This window comes from Nycticebus coucang, chromosome 11 (assembly GCF_027406575.1).
Source record: "Nycticebus coucang isolate mNycCou1 chromosome 11, mNycCou1.pri, whole genome shotgun sequence".
Taxonomy (NCBI): domain Eukaryota; kingdom Metazoa; phylum Chordata; class Mammalia; order Primates; family Lorisidae; genus Nycticebus; species Nycticebus coucang.
In genome coordinates, this window is record NC_069790.1 from 58533421 (window position 1) to 58548819 (window position 15399).

Here is a 15399-nt window from a genome sequence, read left to right on the forward strand (position 1 = left end):
CCCAGCCAGACTGCCCAAACCACTTGACTAGGAGGACCAGGAGCTCCTAAGGCAGGTACCAGCCCTTCATCTTAATTCAATTTGAATTGAATCTAATGGACTCCTGGTGGGGCTGCTGCTAGCCCACATGGCATCCTGATGTGAATTAGAAGGCATTCCTGCCTCTTGGTTATGCAGCCTTAGGACAAAGTAAGAAGTTACATGCATACTGCAATAATAATTTTTTTTTTTTTTTTTGCAGTTTTTGGCCAGGGCCGGGTTTGAACCCGCCACCTCTGGCATATGGGGCCAGCGCCCTACCCCTTTGAGCCACAGGCGCCGCCCAATAATAAAATATTTTAAGAGACCTGGGTGTCTTGAAGAAAAATCTTGGGTAGACAAAAGGTATAGCCTTATCGCGAGAGGCAGTTTATATATTAAGGACATACACATGTATATATATGTCAGTTGAGTACTGCCTATATATTATTTAGTGGCCCTTGAAATAAATATTCATTCTCATCGTGATACACTGAAAGTAAATAGATAAGCACATTATTTTACATGGATGTGTTTTCTGTTAGTCAATTATTTTTTCTTTATTACAGAAATGTTTGACATTTAATCCAGCCAAAAGAATATCCGCCTACAGTGCCCTGTCTCACCCATACTTCCAGGACCTAGAGAGACGCAAGGAGAACCTGGATTCCCATCTGCCACCCAGCCAGAATACCTCGGAGCTGAACACAGCTTGAGGTCCAGCAGCTGGCTTGAGCTGATCTTCCGCAGAACACCCTTGGTGGCTCATTTCCCCTTGAGCTAGCCCTGCAGAGCTGTTGAGGGTCACTGGAGGCCTTCCAGCTGCTGTCTTCTGGATGGGCTCTGCTTCACCAAGGAAACCAACCGCCTAGTTTACTGTTCTGAAATCAATGCAAGAGTGATTGCAGCTTTGTGTTCGTTTGTTTGTTTGTTTGTCTGTTTGTTTCAAGAACCTGGAAATATTCCAGAAGAAGAGAAGCTGCTGACCAATTGTGCTGCCATTTCACTTTTCTAACCTTGAATGCTGCCAGTGTGAAGTGGTAAACCGGGCACAGCTGAGTTATGATGTAATCTCCTTGCAGCTGCCGGTCCTGATTTGGTACTTTTGAGTGTGTGTGTATGTGTGTGTGTGTGAGAGAGAGAGAGATTCTGTGATCTTTTAAAGTGTTACTTTTTGTAAGCAATAAGAATAATTGCATTTTAAAGACTCGCAGTGAATGGTAAAATAACACATTTGTTCACTGAAGGTGATTCACCAGAATGGTCTTCTCAAATTAGAAAGTTGAACCTATGTCCCCAGCATTTCTTTTCTGGCCAAGAAAGTTTTATACATGCAACAAAAGGAAAAAAATTCTAATCTCTTTTAAGAGACCTGTTTTTTGTGTTTTTTAAGCATGCATTCTGTTTACTTTTCAACCAGCTGAATTTTCTTGTCTTTTTTAACTTTGTGTACAATATTATCCTTATTGTTGCCTTTGGAAAATACCCTATAGTCTTTTATTACTTGCTATAGATTTAGGGAATGTACCTCAAATAGATAAAAAAAAAAAAAATAGAGAAAGCCTTTTTTTTTTTTGGTTTGAAATTCCTTTTCTCCTTTCCTTTTTTTTGTTGCTGTTGTTTGTTTTTAGGAGTTTGTCAGAAACTGTTTCCTCTGGTGGTTTGCAGAGTAGTCTCTGACTGGAAACAGAAATGCCACTTAAATTTTCTTCACCTATTACACTATGCTTTCTACCACACCCCGCCTTGTTGACAAAAGCATCCATCTCCTCTAGCTCCCAGCTGCCTGTAATATACATCGCAACCATTACGTAACTAGTAACAGATTGCTCAGATTCCTGTCATGTACCACCTGCTTGCTCGTTCTCAGTGACCCTTTCATAAATTTGCGGTTTCAGTTCTGCCATCCCCGTAGAGCCCCATATGTTCTCTCGAATGTAGTCTTCCTGCCTGGCATCCTCTGTAGTTACCTAAGCAATGAGAAGGACATTTGTTCTGCTTTATCGCCAACAGGTAGATTTCTGTTTTACATTTTTATAGGTGTAGTATCTGAGGGAATGCCTTTTAACTATGTCTTAGCAACACACATTTACTCTATAAAATGATCTTTCCACTGTCCCGCAGGCTGTGCCTGTTTCTGGTATCTTGTTCTCTCTAGAACCAGCCTGACCTGGGCATTGTAAACAGCTTTACTTTTTCTCTTACCCTTTTCTCTAGTCCTTTGTGTTTTATTCCATATCTGCCTTATGTGTGATTTAGCGCTTACTTGGCTCCAGTAACCAGAAGACACAGAAATTATCTTTCAGGAAGTTCATCTGCCTTTACTTTATGTTATTGAGTGTAGGCAACAGGTTGGATCATGACTAGAGTTAGGATTTTCAAAGAATAGACATTGCTTCACTCGGCAGAAAATATTTCAGATGATGTTTATGCACTATCAAGTTTTACTGAATTCTTCACAGCTTAATATTGTATATGACTATCTTGAACAAGAGAAAAAATTAGATGTTTTTCTTCTTGAGAACTTTGGGGGCTGGGAACTATTATTTCCTTAATACATACATTGTTAACATTGTTTTGATTCAGTAGCTTGAGGAACAGGAAATTTTTTCTAAAGCAAGATAATACAGAAGATGGGCCATAAGAATGTTCTATAATTTCACTGTGACAGCACTGATTCTGTGTTGTCAGAACTGTAAATGCTTGAGATATAATGAATGCAGAGCATTCAGGGCAAGGTATACTCCAAGTCTCACCTGAAAAAGTGAGTTCCACCTTTCATTCCACAGAGGGTCAAAACACAAAGATATTCTTGCTGGAGCCTAGAAATTGAATTTAAAACCTCACTGCACTGATTCATCATGAGCTTTTTTGTTAGTATTCATGGCAAGGCTAAATGTAATAAGTTTTTGCTTTCACAAACGTTTTTTCATAACTTCACTCCAGACAAATGCAGCTGTTCTGAACTGGAATTTTTCAGCATTCTTTGGAATTTTGAAGAAGTTGAGAGCTCAACTTTTATTTCTAGCATCTGTTTTGGCTCATTTGTAAACAGTGCTTGTAAAGAAAAATTAAAGCACCAACATTTTGCCGTTAGATACTGGGCAAACTATCCTCTGACAGCACAGAATAATAGGGCATCTTCACCTTTCTGAACTTTTTTTCCTAGTCTGTCCCCAGATTCTTCCATTAGTGTGGTTGTTACACTTGAGTGAATATTCTCTCAATTTTTACATCCAGCCTCACTACTTCTGAAATGCAGATCCCAAACAAGCAGTTGTGCCATTAGGTCACTCAGAAGTATGTAATAGAATAAGAACTTACTGAATATACCTTACCCTTCTGTGACATATGGCTTCAAACATCTTTGCAAAAAGCTAGGCAACTGAAAAGGTCATACTGCTGCAGGGTTGTACTGAAGCAGCTTATAACGAGTAAAAATATCATGACAGATTTGAAGTTAAATTTGACTTTCGTACTAGGACTAGTGTGCAAGAAATGTGCCTGATTGTTTGATGTTTGGTTCTGGCAGCCCGGCCATTTTAGGAACTGTTATGCAGGATGGAATTGAAACAACCTACATACAAAAAAAGAAAGCTGTTCATTTAGGTATCATAGGCAATCACATAGCAAAGCATAATAATGATCTGTCCTTAAAAACACAAACCTGATGGGTTGGCACCTCCTTTAAAGAGTATGGGTACTCGAGGTGCAAAGAACCTCTTTTGGAATAAAGTTCAGCACCATTTCAACTCCTTGTGTTATCAGGACTTTCACGAAGCACACTCTGTGAGTGGCAGGCTTTGTTTAGCCCCACATGACTTACTAAAAATACTTCAGAATTATCCATCTAAGAACAGAACCTCAGCATTTTAATTTTAAGTAAAAATGAAAATTTCAGAATGCGTAGGATGTTGGTATCTCATCAAAAAGCATGTTTTAATAGAGAAATGTATAGTTTGACTTCAGAGTGTGGTACTACGCATCTTGATGAGAAGACACTTAAATAGTGCCAAACAGTTTGAACTTTAAATTATGTACTTAAATTGAATTTTTAAGTAACTGTAGCTGCTGCTTTTAAAAGTGGTGCCTGTTAAATCCAGTAATGGCAATTCTTGTTCCATTATGGAAAATTAAATCATGTAAGCTTCCTGATATCATAAACATATTAAAATTCTTCTGTCCAAAGGATTGCTTTTCTTTTAAGTGACGATTGTTTTTAGATAAGCACACAAGAGATCTCACATTTTCCAAAAGCAGGTTTTTGTTGCATTGTGTGTCTAAGAAAGAATAATGTTAAAAGTTAAAGTGCCACCATAATTACTTGTGTTACCACAGAAACTACAGAGTCTTTCCCTTGGAAAGAAAATATTGAAATATCATTATAAATCCTCAGATATTGGTGGAATTCAAAAGGATGCATGTTTTAGATTGTGCTATAAAAGTAATGATGTATGATTTCTAAATCTTTAAAAGTTCGTAAAACTTTGCAATGGACAGAAAATTCTGGAGAAAATGAAGATATTCAAAAAGTATTTTCAAAGCCATATATATATTTTGAAGAATATATTTTTATTAGCATACATTATAAGAATTTATATTAAAGTCACCTGGCAACTATGGACTTGATATGTTCAAAAACAAATTTTATGGAGGAGCTGCTCCAAACAGTTAACATTTCAAAGGTTGAGCCAAGCAAAGTAAATCATTCACTCTTTTCATTTCAAGGTGAGGAAGCAGCCCTGTGAATCTACACTTGTTAATACATGCCTACGCATGTTTATTGTAAAAAGATAAAACAAATTTTAAAAAGGCATATATTCCCTGTGCCACCAGTACTTTTAAAAAAGGGTGAACCTTACTGAAAACCAATTATCATGTGCATTAAATACATTCAAGTATGTAATTAGGAAGATACTTCCATGTTCCTTCTCCACAATAGAAAAACTTCCTGAGGCTACCAAAATCTGCCAAGAATATTAAGTTCTCAGAATAATTAGAATTAGTGTTTTCCTGAAAAGTATGAGAAAATAGCATTTTTGTTTTTTATTGGATTGTTTGTTATATCAATGTAGTTTTCAACCCAATTTTGATGTATACCTATATCTCAAGCATTTCTAAGTTGTACTTTTTTAGAAAATAAACCAAAAATACTTTGGCCTTCTCGATCTTTGTAAATAACAAAAAATATAAAAACAGAAAAAGTCCAATTTTTAAAATTTTTTCTCATCTAGCGTTCCCTTCCACCCTCCACCCCCCACTTAATGAAGTACCAATCAGCTTTTCAAAATGTTTTCTATTTCTCGGCATTCCCAGAGAGTTAGTTTAGATAAATGAATGGACTTTAAATCAATGTACTATGTTTCCTTGATACTGGTGCTCTGGCCTTAAGAAGAAAGCAAGAGCCATCTGAAAATAGACAGGTGGTTTTTCTTGCAAAAGTCTTTTTTAAAATCATGCTACGCTAACAAATGGGCTTTCTTGTTTTATTCCAGAATATTCCACAAGGTGGCACTTTTGAGAGAAAAACTAAAATCTAATCAAGGCTAACATTCTAACTTTTTCTGCACATATAATATTTAACTCTTGCTTGGCACTCGTTGTCAAGATTATTAATATTCTTTATAATGGTCTGTAACTTAATTATTCAGAACCTAGATAACAAGTCAAGTATCTATCTGCAGATAAATTGTGCTTAAGGATTGATAATGCATGCATTTTGATCATACGAGTAAAGAAAGCCTAGTTATTCACTTAGTCAAGAAGCATTTTTGAGGTACCTAATAACCTCACTTTTCCAGGTTAGGACAGGTTACTATAAAAGCAACCCTCATCTGTGAACAGGATGGTTTTGTTAGGGGTGTAAGCCTCTTCCAGTGCCCCCAGTTAAAGCACTCATACCCTATTTGCTGCGTTCACATTCCCTACCATGGTGGCCTTTTAACACTGCTTAAATTTTAAAATCCTAATTTTTCAAAAAATTCAGTTGAGCAAGCTCAGTAGCATATCAGTAATTCAGTAGGCAAAGCTTTTTTTAAGGAATTGCTGTATTGAAACAGCCCTGTTAGACATAGCATTTTTTTAATTTGTATAATCACAAATGTAAATTCATAAATTCTAATTTCTTTTTTATGATTGTAAGTACATGAGCATAACAACTTAGGGGCATACTAGGCCTCTGCATAAGTCTTTCCTCCACTTTTGAAGTTTTCTGACAACTTACATATTTTTTTTTCACTTTTTTAATTAACAGGTCTGCTCAGACTCTTTATCCCCCAAAATGATTTAAAAGTCACCTTCCTCACAACAGTGTCACTTGAAACTTAGGAGGAAAATATAGTATTTTTCAGAATTTCCTTAGCATAGCACAACAGAAGGCATTTTACTCCTTTTGGGGCGCAGGTCCTCCACGGTACCTGCCAGACTTTCCTCCGGAGCGGCAGACAGGCAAATCTAATTCGTGCTGAATCAAAATGTCTCACACACTAGTGGCTGTCCTAAGCTCTTCAAGAAATCTTGGGCTTCATTCGCCCCTCGGCTCCCACATAAGTCGATTCCAGTTTTAACCCCCAAGCTAAAGGCCGATTCGAACCTGGGGTTCCCTGTCTGCGCGCCGGCCTGAACTCTTCCCTGCTCGCTTTGAAAACTTGAGTCCCGGGGCGGCCTCGTCGCCCCGCCCCTCAGCGGCGGTGGGTGGGGCCTGTCGAGACCCCCGCCCACTCACCTGCGGGTGTCCAGACCCGTGTGCGGCCCCGGCTGGAGCCCGTCCCGTGCCAAGTCCGTGCCCTGCTGCTGTCCCAGAGGCATCTGTTCTGCACATCTTAGGAAGTAAAATGTCCCTAGAAGCAAACGGCGGGTGCCTTCTGTGCATAAGTAAGTACAACACGATTCTCCGAAAGTTCAGGTAGAAAGATGCGGTAGAAGCTGGTCTGTGTGAAGTTGTATACCAGGCATCTCTCAAGCTCTAAGCTCAGCTTTTTTTTTTTTTTTTTAAGAGAAGATGTATAATTACAGGAAAGATTTTTTTTATTTTTTTATTTTCTATCATTCTACTTAATATGGTGGCAAAAGATATGCCTGGAAAAGTTTTGTTTTGAAAATTGTTTATTTTATGCTTCATCTTCAGTTGGCAAAAGCTCCTAACACTTCAGCTTCCAGTTTCTTCTCTTTTTCTTTTGTCAAGTAATTAAAAGTATATAAACAAACTATCTGATGTAGTAGGGGAATTTCCTGTTTAAAGGAATCTTGTGTGAATTGTTTGGTCACACAAGAAAACAATCAACCCCTTCTCTATTTTAGGAGTTTGGATTATCAAATGTAGGTTTCCTTTGAGGGGGCACATAGCTGCATATTGAGTGCCAAGAACTGCCTGTAGCACTAATCTGCAATGTAGAGCCACACAGTTATTTAATTTCTCTCTGGTTTCTAGCCAGATTCCGTTGATGGGCTTAGGCTAAAGTTCTGAAGATACACTTTCTACCTTTACTTGAAAGTTTATAATCTTAAGTTTTATAAAATGCAATAATACGTATTAGCTAGCAATATTTCTGTGATCACCAGCAACTCTGTTTAACCTTAAAGTCTGAAAAATGAAAATAGATTCCAGCAGTAATGGATTTCTTGAACCCCCAAGTGCATCCTATGTCTTTTCATTCTGGTCCTGTGTTTGCAACATGTATGTTATAGTTGCTCACTTTTTACTCATTTATTTTCCTATGACCAGTAATAAATATATTAGAACATGAAATTAATACCATCAGCAACCCCTAGGAGCAGCACTTAACAGTGGCATACCAATTAGGGGGGTGGTCAGGGACTGGTTTGTTTTTGCATGTCCCTGACAACCCCTCCCCCCATTGGCTTGCAACTTTAACAGATGGAGAATATTTTTCAAGTTGTTCTACATTTACATAAATTATTTCTATTATTATTCATTATATTATTTATTTCTGAATCACACTAGTCCTGTGAAAGTGCAACTGAAGGCAAAAAATGTTAGGACTTGCATTTAATGTTCATTATCATGATATTGATGGAGCTAAGAAAATAAAAATGAGACTAAGCCTCCAAGTAAGCCGCATGGATTTTTATCATGGTTAGTAGACTTAAGATTATAGGTGTGGTATTTCTGGTGTCTAGGAGTTTTATCATTATGTAAAAGAATTAAAGGACTTTGTAGTTGTTGTTTTTGTCAAATATGCATAGAGTATAGTGTGAAAATATAGCAAAAATAAAAACTAAAGGTAGAAAGCCTCTTAGATACTGCCTTAATTTAGGAACAATGCCAAATGGAGTAGATGCCAGGCAGAGGCAGGTGCCTGGATGACCTCCTTTTGTCTGGCCTTGTGAAGAAGCTTGCCCCACGTGATCTAGTGTCCTTGTATGTGTCATGTGCCGTAGTGGGAACAAATAGTACTGTTGAGAGGAGACAGTGTGGGAGTTTTTCTGTAAAAGCAGAATTGTCGGCTTATGCCTTGAGGCTTCCAGAATGTGTCAGATGGAGAAGTCCAAGTTTCCCTGCTTCAGGCAACTTGGCTGTGTCCAGAAGCAATCCAGCCTAGTGGTAAAAAGCAAGGATTGCATGTACAGTAATTGGCAAAGGGATTTTAACAACCAACAGTTCCCAACACCATAAAAACTTGTTGCATTTCTGGTAGTTAAGGTTTTGATCTGAAGGTTAAAGGACAAGTGTTTGGATAGAAGAGCAATATGTGTTAAGAAAAGCACAATATTGGTTTCCATAGAGTGCAAATAAGAACTAGAGAATTTTATAGGATTATCACAGATGTGTAAAAGTAGGTTTTCACTGTAAAATATATTAGTGTTTCTGCGTTCCCATAGGGTCTAGTTAAAACTTTGTCTTAAGTTTTGGCAAGGCTGTCATAGTAAGCTTTTTTTCTGACTTATAATAGAAAATGTTTTCAAAGTCAAAATGTTAATTTGGACATTTGACTTGTTAGTTTCTGTTTGAAATCACAATTCTGGAAACAGAGCCTATGTGTATCAGATACTAATCTAGGCTATGTGAACCAGCCCAGAATGGCCAACACCCCCACACTCCTATACCCTGTCCCACACGTCCCCATGCTACTAAAGTGCTCCCTGCTAGGCTTGGCACCCCTAGCACAGTGGTTACCGTGCCAGCCACATACACCAAGGGTGGCGGGTTCGAACCCGGCCTGGGCCAGCTAAACAACTGCAACAAAAAAATAGTTGGGTGCTGTGGCGGGCGCCTGTAGTCCCAGCTACTTGGGAGGCTGAGACAAGAGAATCACTTAAGCCCATGAGTTTGAGGTAGCTGTGAGCTGTGACGCTACAGCACTCTACCAAGGGTGACATAGTGAGACTCTGTCTCAAAAAAAAAAAAAATTGCTCCCTGCCACCATCCTGGCCTGTTTACACGGTGCTCTCCATTATCCTCTGCATCAGGAATCACAGGTGTGCTTGCCTAGGCCTGGCACCACCCTCACTTGTCCTTTGGCTGGCCGCAGTCATCAAGAGATGGTTCCTGATGCTGGGCCCAGACTGTGCTCATGACATCAGTCAGAAGTGCCCTCTAGCATCTTTGTATGCATCTTGATTTTTAAACCAAGTCATTCTGCAGAGCATTCAGTTTTGGCTGTGGTACCAAGAGAAAAACAAATCAAGACTATAAGCCACATTCTAAGCTGCTGTTTTTCTCTCTATCTTCAGGCAATGCTTTTACTGTATTTCTTCATACTTGAAATTCATTCTGCTATTTTAATATCAGGGTACAGATTTATAAGGGTGCGTGTTCCTTCAAGGTGCATAATTACTCTCATTCCGTTTGCTCATATTGCTACAGAATGCTATGTTATGGTGCTTTGGGTTCAGCAGGTCCAAGAAGCAGTGTGAAAATTTACTGCCTGGAACACAGTCTTATAAGAATGTTGCCAAATGACTTGGTATTAGATGTCACTTCTGCTCTTTTCTCTGTACACAAAATTGAGAGTTACCATACTGGCCTGTTAGGTCCACCGGGGTATCCCTCCTCCCAGGAAATACAGTATAAACTCTGTGCCACAGGGCGGATGCAACACAGCTCTCTGAAAGCAGGGACCTTCCTACCTACCTGGATTAGTTAGCCCTCAAAGAAAAATGGCCTTGGGTATAGACCAGTGGTTCTCAACCTTCCTAATGCCATGGCCCTTTAATATAGTTCCTGTGGGTCTCAACCCAAGGGTCGGAACCGCTGGTATAGACGGTAGCAGGATAGGAAACAGCTGTCCCTCCCTAGCCATTCCGCACAGAAAGCCCTCCTGAGGCAAAAAGAAAAAAAAAGCTTCTACCCACTTCAGAGCACCCTAAGCTGATTGTTCTTGCTCTCTCCCCAAGAGGCAGGTATCATGTTTGTATCATGTAAGATATTTCATCCAAGGACTACCCAAACTTCCACTAAATACCCCATCACTAGAAATCTGTTTTTAAAAGTGACTCAAATAAGGGATGCTTTCTGACCTTGGGTTTCTGTGGTCAGAGGTAGCCATTCTTGTGTGCACCTTACTCTGACTTATTCGTGGAAGAACTTGCAGTGGTGACTCTGTAATGGTAAAAGTTATGTTTCAGAAAATTCAGAGGGTTACAGATCAATAATCCTTTGGAAACTGGATGTCTTACTGGGTGCTAGAATGCAAATTTAGGTATTTATTGTCAGACAATGGAATTCATTGTTTTTTCAAAATCGGTGTTGAAATGTCATTGTCCAATGTGTTCACTTATGCAAAAACTAAATTGAATGAAGCAAAAAGAAAATGCTTTGTATATTTGTCATACCTTTTGTATTTCTTACAATAAAAATGTTGGTAGCAAGTAATAATAATAATAAAACAGCAACTTTAAACTGCTTTCTTGGAGATGAATTACTCTCCTGGCTATTTTTCTTTTGACTTTAATGTAAAATGACTATAACAGCAGTGAGTAACATTTCATTAAGTAGCAAGTTTTAGCTGAATGTGTTTTAAACTTTTAAAAGATTTGTTTAAAGTAAACAGCAGCTCCTTGCACTTAGAGTTAATTCAACAAATAGTCACAAGTAGCTCAATGCCTAGGATACAGTCTGAAAAATATGGTGTTAGGCAATTTTATCATGTTCAAACACCATAGCACGTACTTACACTAACCTAGATGTTAGAGCCTCCCACACACCTATGCTATAGCCTATTGCTCCTGGACTACAAATGTGCATCATTTATTGTACTGAATACTGTAGGCTATTGGAACACAGCGCCTCCTGTGTCTTGTTAAACCATAGAAAAGGTACAGTAAAAAAAATATATAAAGGGGAAAAAGTGGTGTGCCTGAATAGGTATCATAAACAGAGTTTGTAGGACTGGAAGTTGCTCAGGGTGAGTCAGTGAGTGTGTGTGAGGGCCTAGCGCATTACTGCACACTGCTGTAGACATTATGAACAAGGTACACTTAGGCTACACGAAATTTATTTTTTAATGTTTCTTCAATAATGAATTAACCTTAGCTTACTATAACTCTTTTTTTTTTTTTGAGACAGATTCTCAAGCTGTTGCCCTCGGTAGAGTGCTGTGGCATCACAGCTCACAACAACCTCCAACTCCTGGGCTAAAGCTATTGTCTTGCCTCAGCCTCCCAAGTAGCTGGGACTACAGGCATCTGCCACAACACCTGGCCATTTTTTGGTTGTAGCTGTCGTCGTTTGGCAAGCCTGGGCTGGATTCGAACCCGCCATGCCAGCTCAGGTGTATGTGGCTGGCACCTCAGCCGCTTGAGCTACAGGTGCTGACCCTATAACTCTTTATAAACTAATCTTTATAGCTTTTCGACTCTTTGTAATAATGCTTAGCTTAAAACAGAAACACATTTCACAGTTATGCAGAAATATTTTCTTTATATCTTTATTCTATAGGACTTTTTATTTTTGAAAATTTTTAATGTCTTTTACTTTTTAAACTTTTTGTTAACTTGTAAGACACAAACCCATTGACATAAGCCTACACAGGGTCAGTATCATCAGTATCACTGACTTCCACCTCCCCATCTTGTACCCTGGAAGGTCTTCAAGGAAAATACCCATGGAGCTGTCATCTCCTATGATAACAGTGCCTTCTTCGGTAATACCTCCAGAAGGGCTGTTTGACAGTTAACTTTATTTTTTTACAAAAGTAGAAGCAGTACATTCTAAAATAATGAAGAAAAGTATAGTAAATACATAAACCAGTAAACCAGGCCAAACATTTAAAATACCAATTCCAGTAACATCAAAAAACTAATGTAGGACAGTGCCTGTGGCTCAAAGGAGTAGGGCGCTGGCCCCATATCCTGGAGGTGGTGGGTTCAAACCCAGCCCCAGCCATAAACTGCAAAAAAAAAAAAAAAAAAAAAAAAATGATGTAAGCTCAGTGTCTGTAGCTCTGCAGCTAGGGAACCAGCCACATACACCGTGGCTGACAGGTTCGAACCCAGCCTGGGCCAGCTAAAACAACAGTGACAACTGCAACAACAACAACAAAAATAACTGGGTGTTGTGTGGACACCTGTAGTCCCAACTACTTGGGAGGCTGAGACAAGAGAATCGTTTAAGCCCAAGAGTTTGAGGTTACTGTGAGCAGTGACGCCACAGCATTCTACCAAGGGTGACATAGTGAGACTGTGTCTCAAAAGAAAAAATAAAATTAATGTAGTCATACTAGACTAGGGTGTGCTCCAAGACCAATGACTGGTATACTTAGTTCTTAATTAATTTATTTTCTGTTTTATTTCTAAATGATAAATCATAATTGTATGTAACATATATTTATGGAGTACAACATGATGCTTTAATACATGTTTGCATTGTGAAATGATTAAATCACATTAACAAATTTTATTGCTACTCTTTTAGCAATTTTGAAATATGCAATGCATTATTATTTACTGTTGTCACCACTCTATGCAATAGAGCTCCAAAACGTATTCCTTATTTCTAACTGAAATTTTGAACTCTTTGGTCAACATCTCATCTTTTCCTTCCTCTTCATCCGTCTCTTCTAGCTTCTGGTAACCACAGATAAACTATAGTAATTCAAAGGGAAAAGAAGAATCTGTTCAACAAATGGTTCTGGAAAAATTGGATATCTATAAGGGGGGGTAGGAAATGAATCTTTACCCTTACTCATAAGTGAGGTCATGTGCTATTTGTTCTTATGTGCCTGCTTTATTTCACTTAGTGTAAGTCTTCCAGGTTCATCCATATTGTTGAAAATCACAAGACTTCCTTTGTTTTAAAGCTAAATTGTGTATACACAGGCCACATTTTTTAAATTTTCACTCAATGGTGGACACCTAGGGAGCTTCCATCTTCTGTGAATAATGCCACAATGAATGTGGGAGTGTAGATATCTCTTCAGCATACTGATTTCAATTCCTTTGGATGTATACCCAAAGAAGTGAGATTGGGATTGCTGGATCATATGGTAATTCTATTTTTACTTTTCTGAGGAACCCCCATATTGTTTTACATAATGACTGAAGGAGCACAGTCCACTGCACCCTTGTAGGTGAATCGGTCTCATTTGTGCTCCTTGAAGTTACGAGATCCTGAGAAGGGACATTTCCAGTACTTGGGCTAGATGTGAGTTTTGGGGGATATTCTCCCCCAGCTCACATAAGTGGCTTTGCTGAAAAATGCAGGCAGTCACGCCTTTAAGGACAGAATATCCTGGAGGGCTCTCACCAGGTCATAGCTGGAGACAGAGCATCTGCCTCGGGCAATGGACCGTTGCACTTAATCCCCTACCTCTATTTACACAAAAACTTTCAGTTAATCATATAGAGAAGTAGGCATACAGAACAGGCAACCCAGCCCTTTGTGGTTCATCTCCATTGTTGTTTATCTCTAAACAAGATATTCTTGGTTTAGAAAGCTGTGTACGTACTTTACTGGATTAACTCTGATAAGGCATCTTTACCTTTTGTCTTCCTTGTTCTTGGATTATTTTTATCTGATGAGTTTGGGTATATAAGAATGTGAATAAGAATGGCCATTTGCTGCTGTGCCTGAGCGAGCCCCAGCCATCCCTTAATAAATCATTCATTTCATCTGCAGTGTCTGCCTCCGTGTCTCTGACTAGGCCAGTGGACAGCAACAATGACTGTACTAATCTGTACATTCCCACCAACAGTACACAAAGTTTCCTTTCCCCCCACACCCTTGCCAATATTTTTTATCTTACAAAATGGTATACAAATCAAGGAACACTGGTGGTCACCAGAAGCTGAAAGAAGCAAAGAGAAGTCGTCCTTCCCTAGAACCCTGGGACACCATGATTTTGGACTTCTAGCCTCCAAAACTGTGAAAAACGAAATTTTCATTGTTTAAGCTGCCCAGTCTGGTACTTTGCTGTGGCAGCCATAGCAATCCAGTACAGTAATTCAAAGGGGAAAGAACAGTCTTTTCAACAAATGATTCTGGAAAAATTGGATATCCATAAGGGTGGGAAAAAATAAACCTCAACCCTTACCTTATACCATGAAAAAAAATTAATTCAGGCCATGCATGGTGGCTCACGTCTGTAATTCTAGCACTCTGGGAAGCTGAGGTAGGTTGAGATTGCTTGAGCTCAGGAGTCCAAGATCAGCCTAAGCAAGAATATGTATGTAAACTACACTTTAATAAAGGAGGCATTTAAAAGAAAGATTAAAGATGTTCTCTTTCAAGGCTAACAAAAAGTCAACTTGAAATAATTGGCCAAGAATGTTTATAGTTTGTGAGTCACCTCAATAAGGATGGAGCAAGAGGAAATTTACAATAAAACTATAACCCCCTGATTCAGTAGAAGTTCTCATGAACCCCAGAAACTTTCCTTTCTGACTCATTTTATTTGGTAACTTCCACTGCCTTCATCCAATAATAGTACTTAACCTGGGGTTTACAAAGAAAAATTAAAGTGAATGACTGTTTCATTTTCATGATTCAAATTCTTTTTCATTTCCACCCTTGAAACTTAGTAACATACATACTAGTACAAGTAATGATGAGTGAGAGTTATTGTGTAAACTTTTCAGACATTTTCCTGGACATATTTAAGCATATATATGTAATATGTTGAATCTTATGAAATTGCCATTTACATAGATCAGAAATTGCCAAATATTGGCAACTTCATATGACTCAACCAACATATTCTCTCATTTATGTACATGCTACCGTTCTCTATATACTCATACTCTTTATAATTAACTATTTCTTTTAATAATATATAATGGCCATTTCCCCCATCGACACATATAGCTCTGCATCACTAAGTACCTGTATAATTTGCAACTGTATTGTATGTAACCATGCTTTATTTAACCAATTCCTTTGTGATGGATGTTTAACTTGTTTCTTGTTTCTTTCATTTATTTAAA

The 15399-nt window shown here is 38.5% G+C and overlaps 1 protein-coding gene across 2 annotated transcripts in view; it reads left to right on the plus strand.

The window, feature by feature from the left end:
* CDK6 (cyclin dependent kinase 6) overlaps positions 1-10986 on the plus strand; it is a 256624-nt gene extending 245638 nt beyond the window's left edge. For both annotated transcript variants that reach the window (XM_053609350.1, XM_053609349.1), the window contains exon 8: positions 588-10986. In XM_053609350.1, coding sequence (XP_053465325.1) covers positions 588-734 — 147 coding nt within the window. In that variant the 3' untranslated portion in view covers positions 735-10986. The remainder of the gene's footprint in view (positions 1-587) is intronic.
* The last annotated feature ends 4413 nt before the right edge of the window (positions 10987-15399 follow it).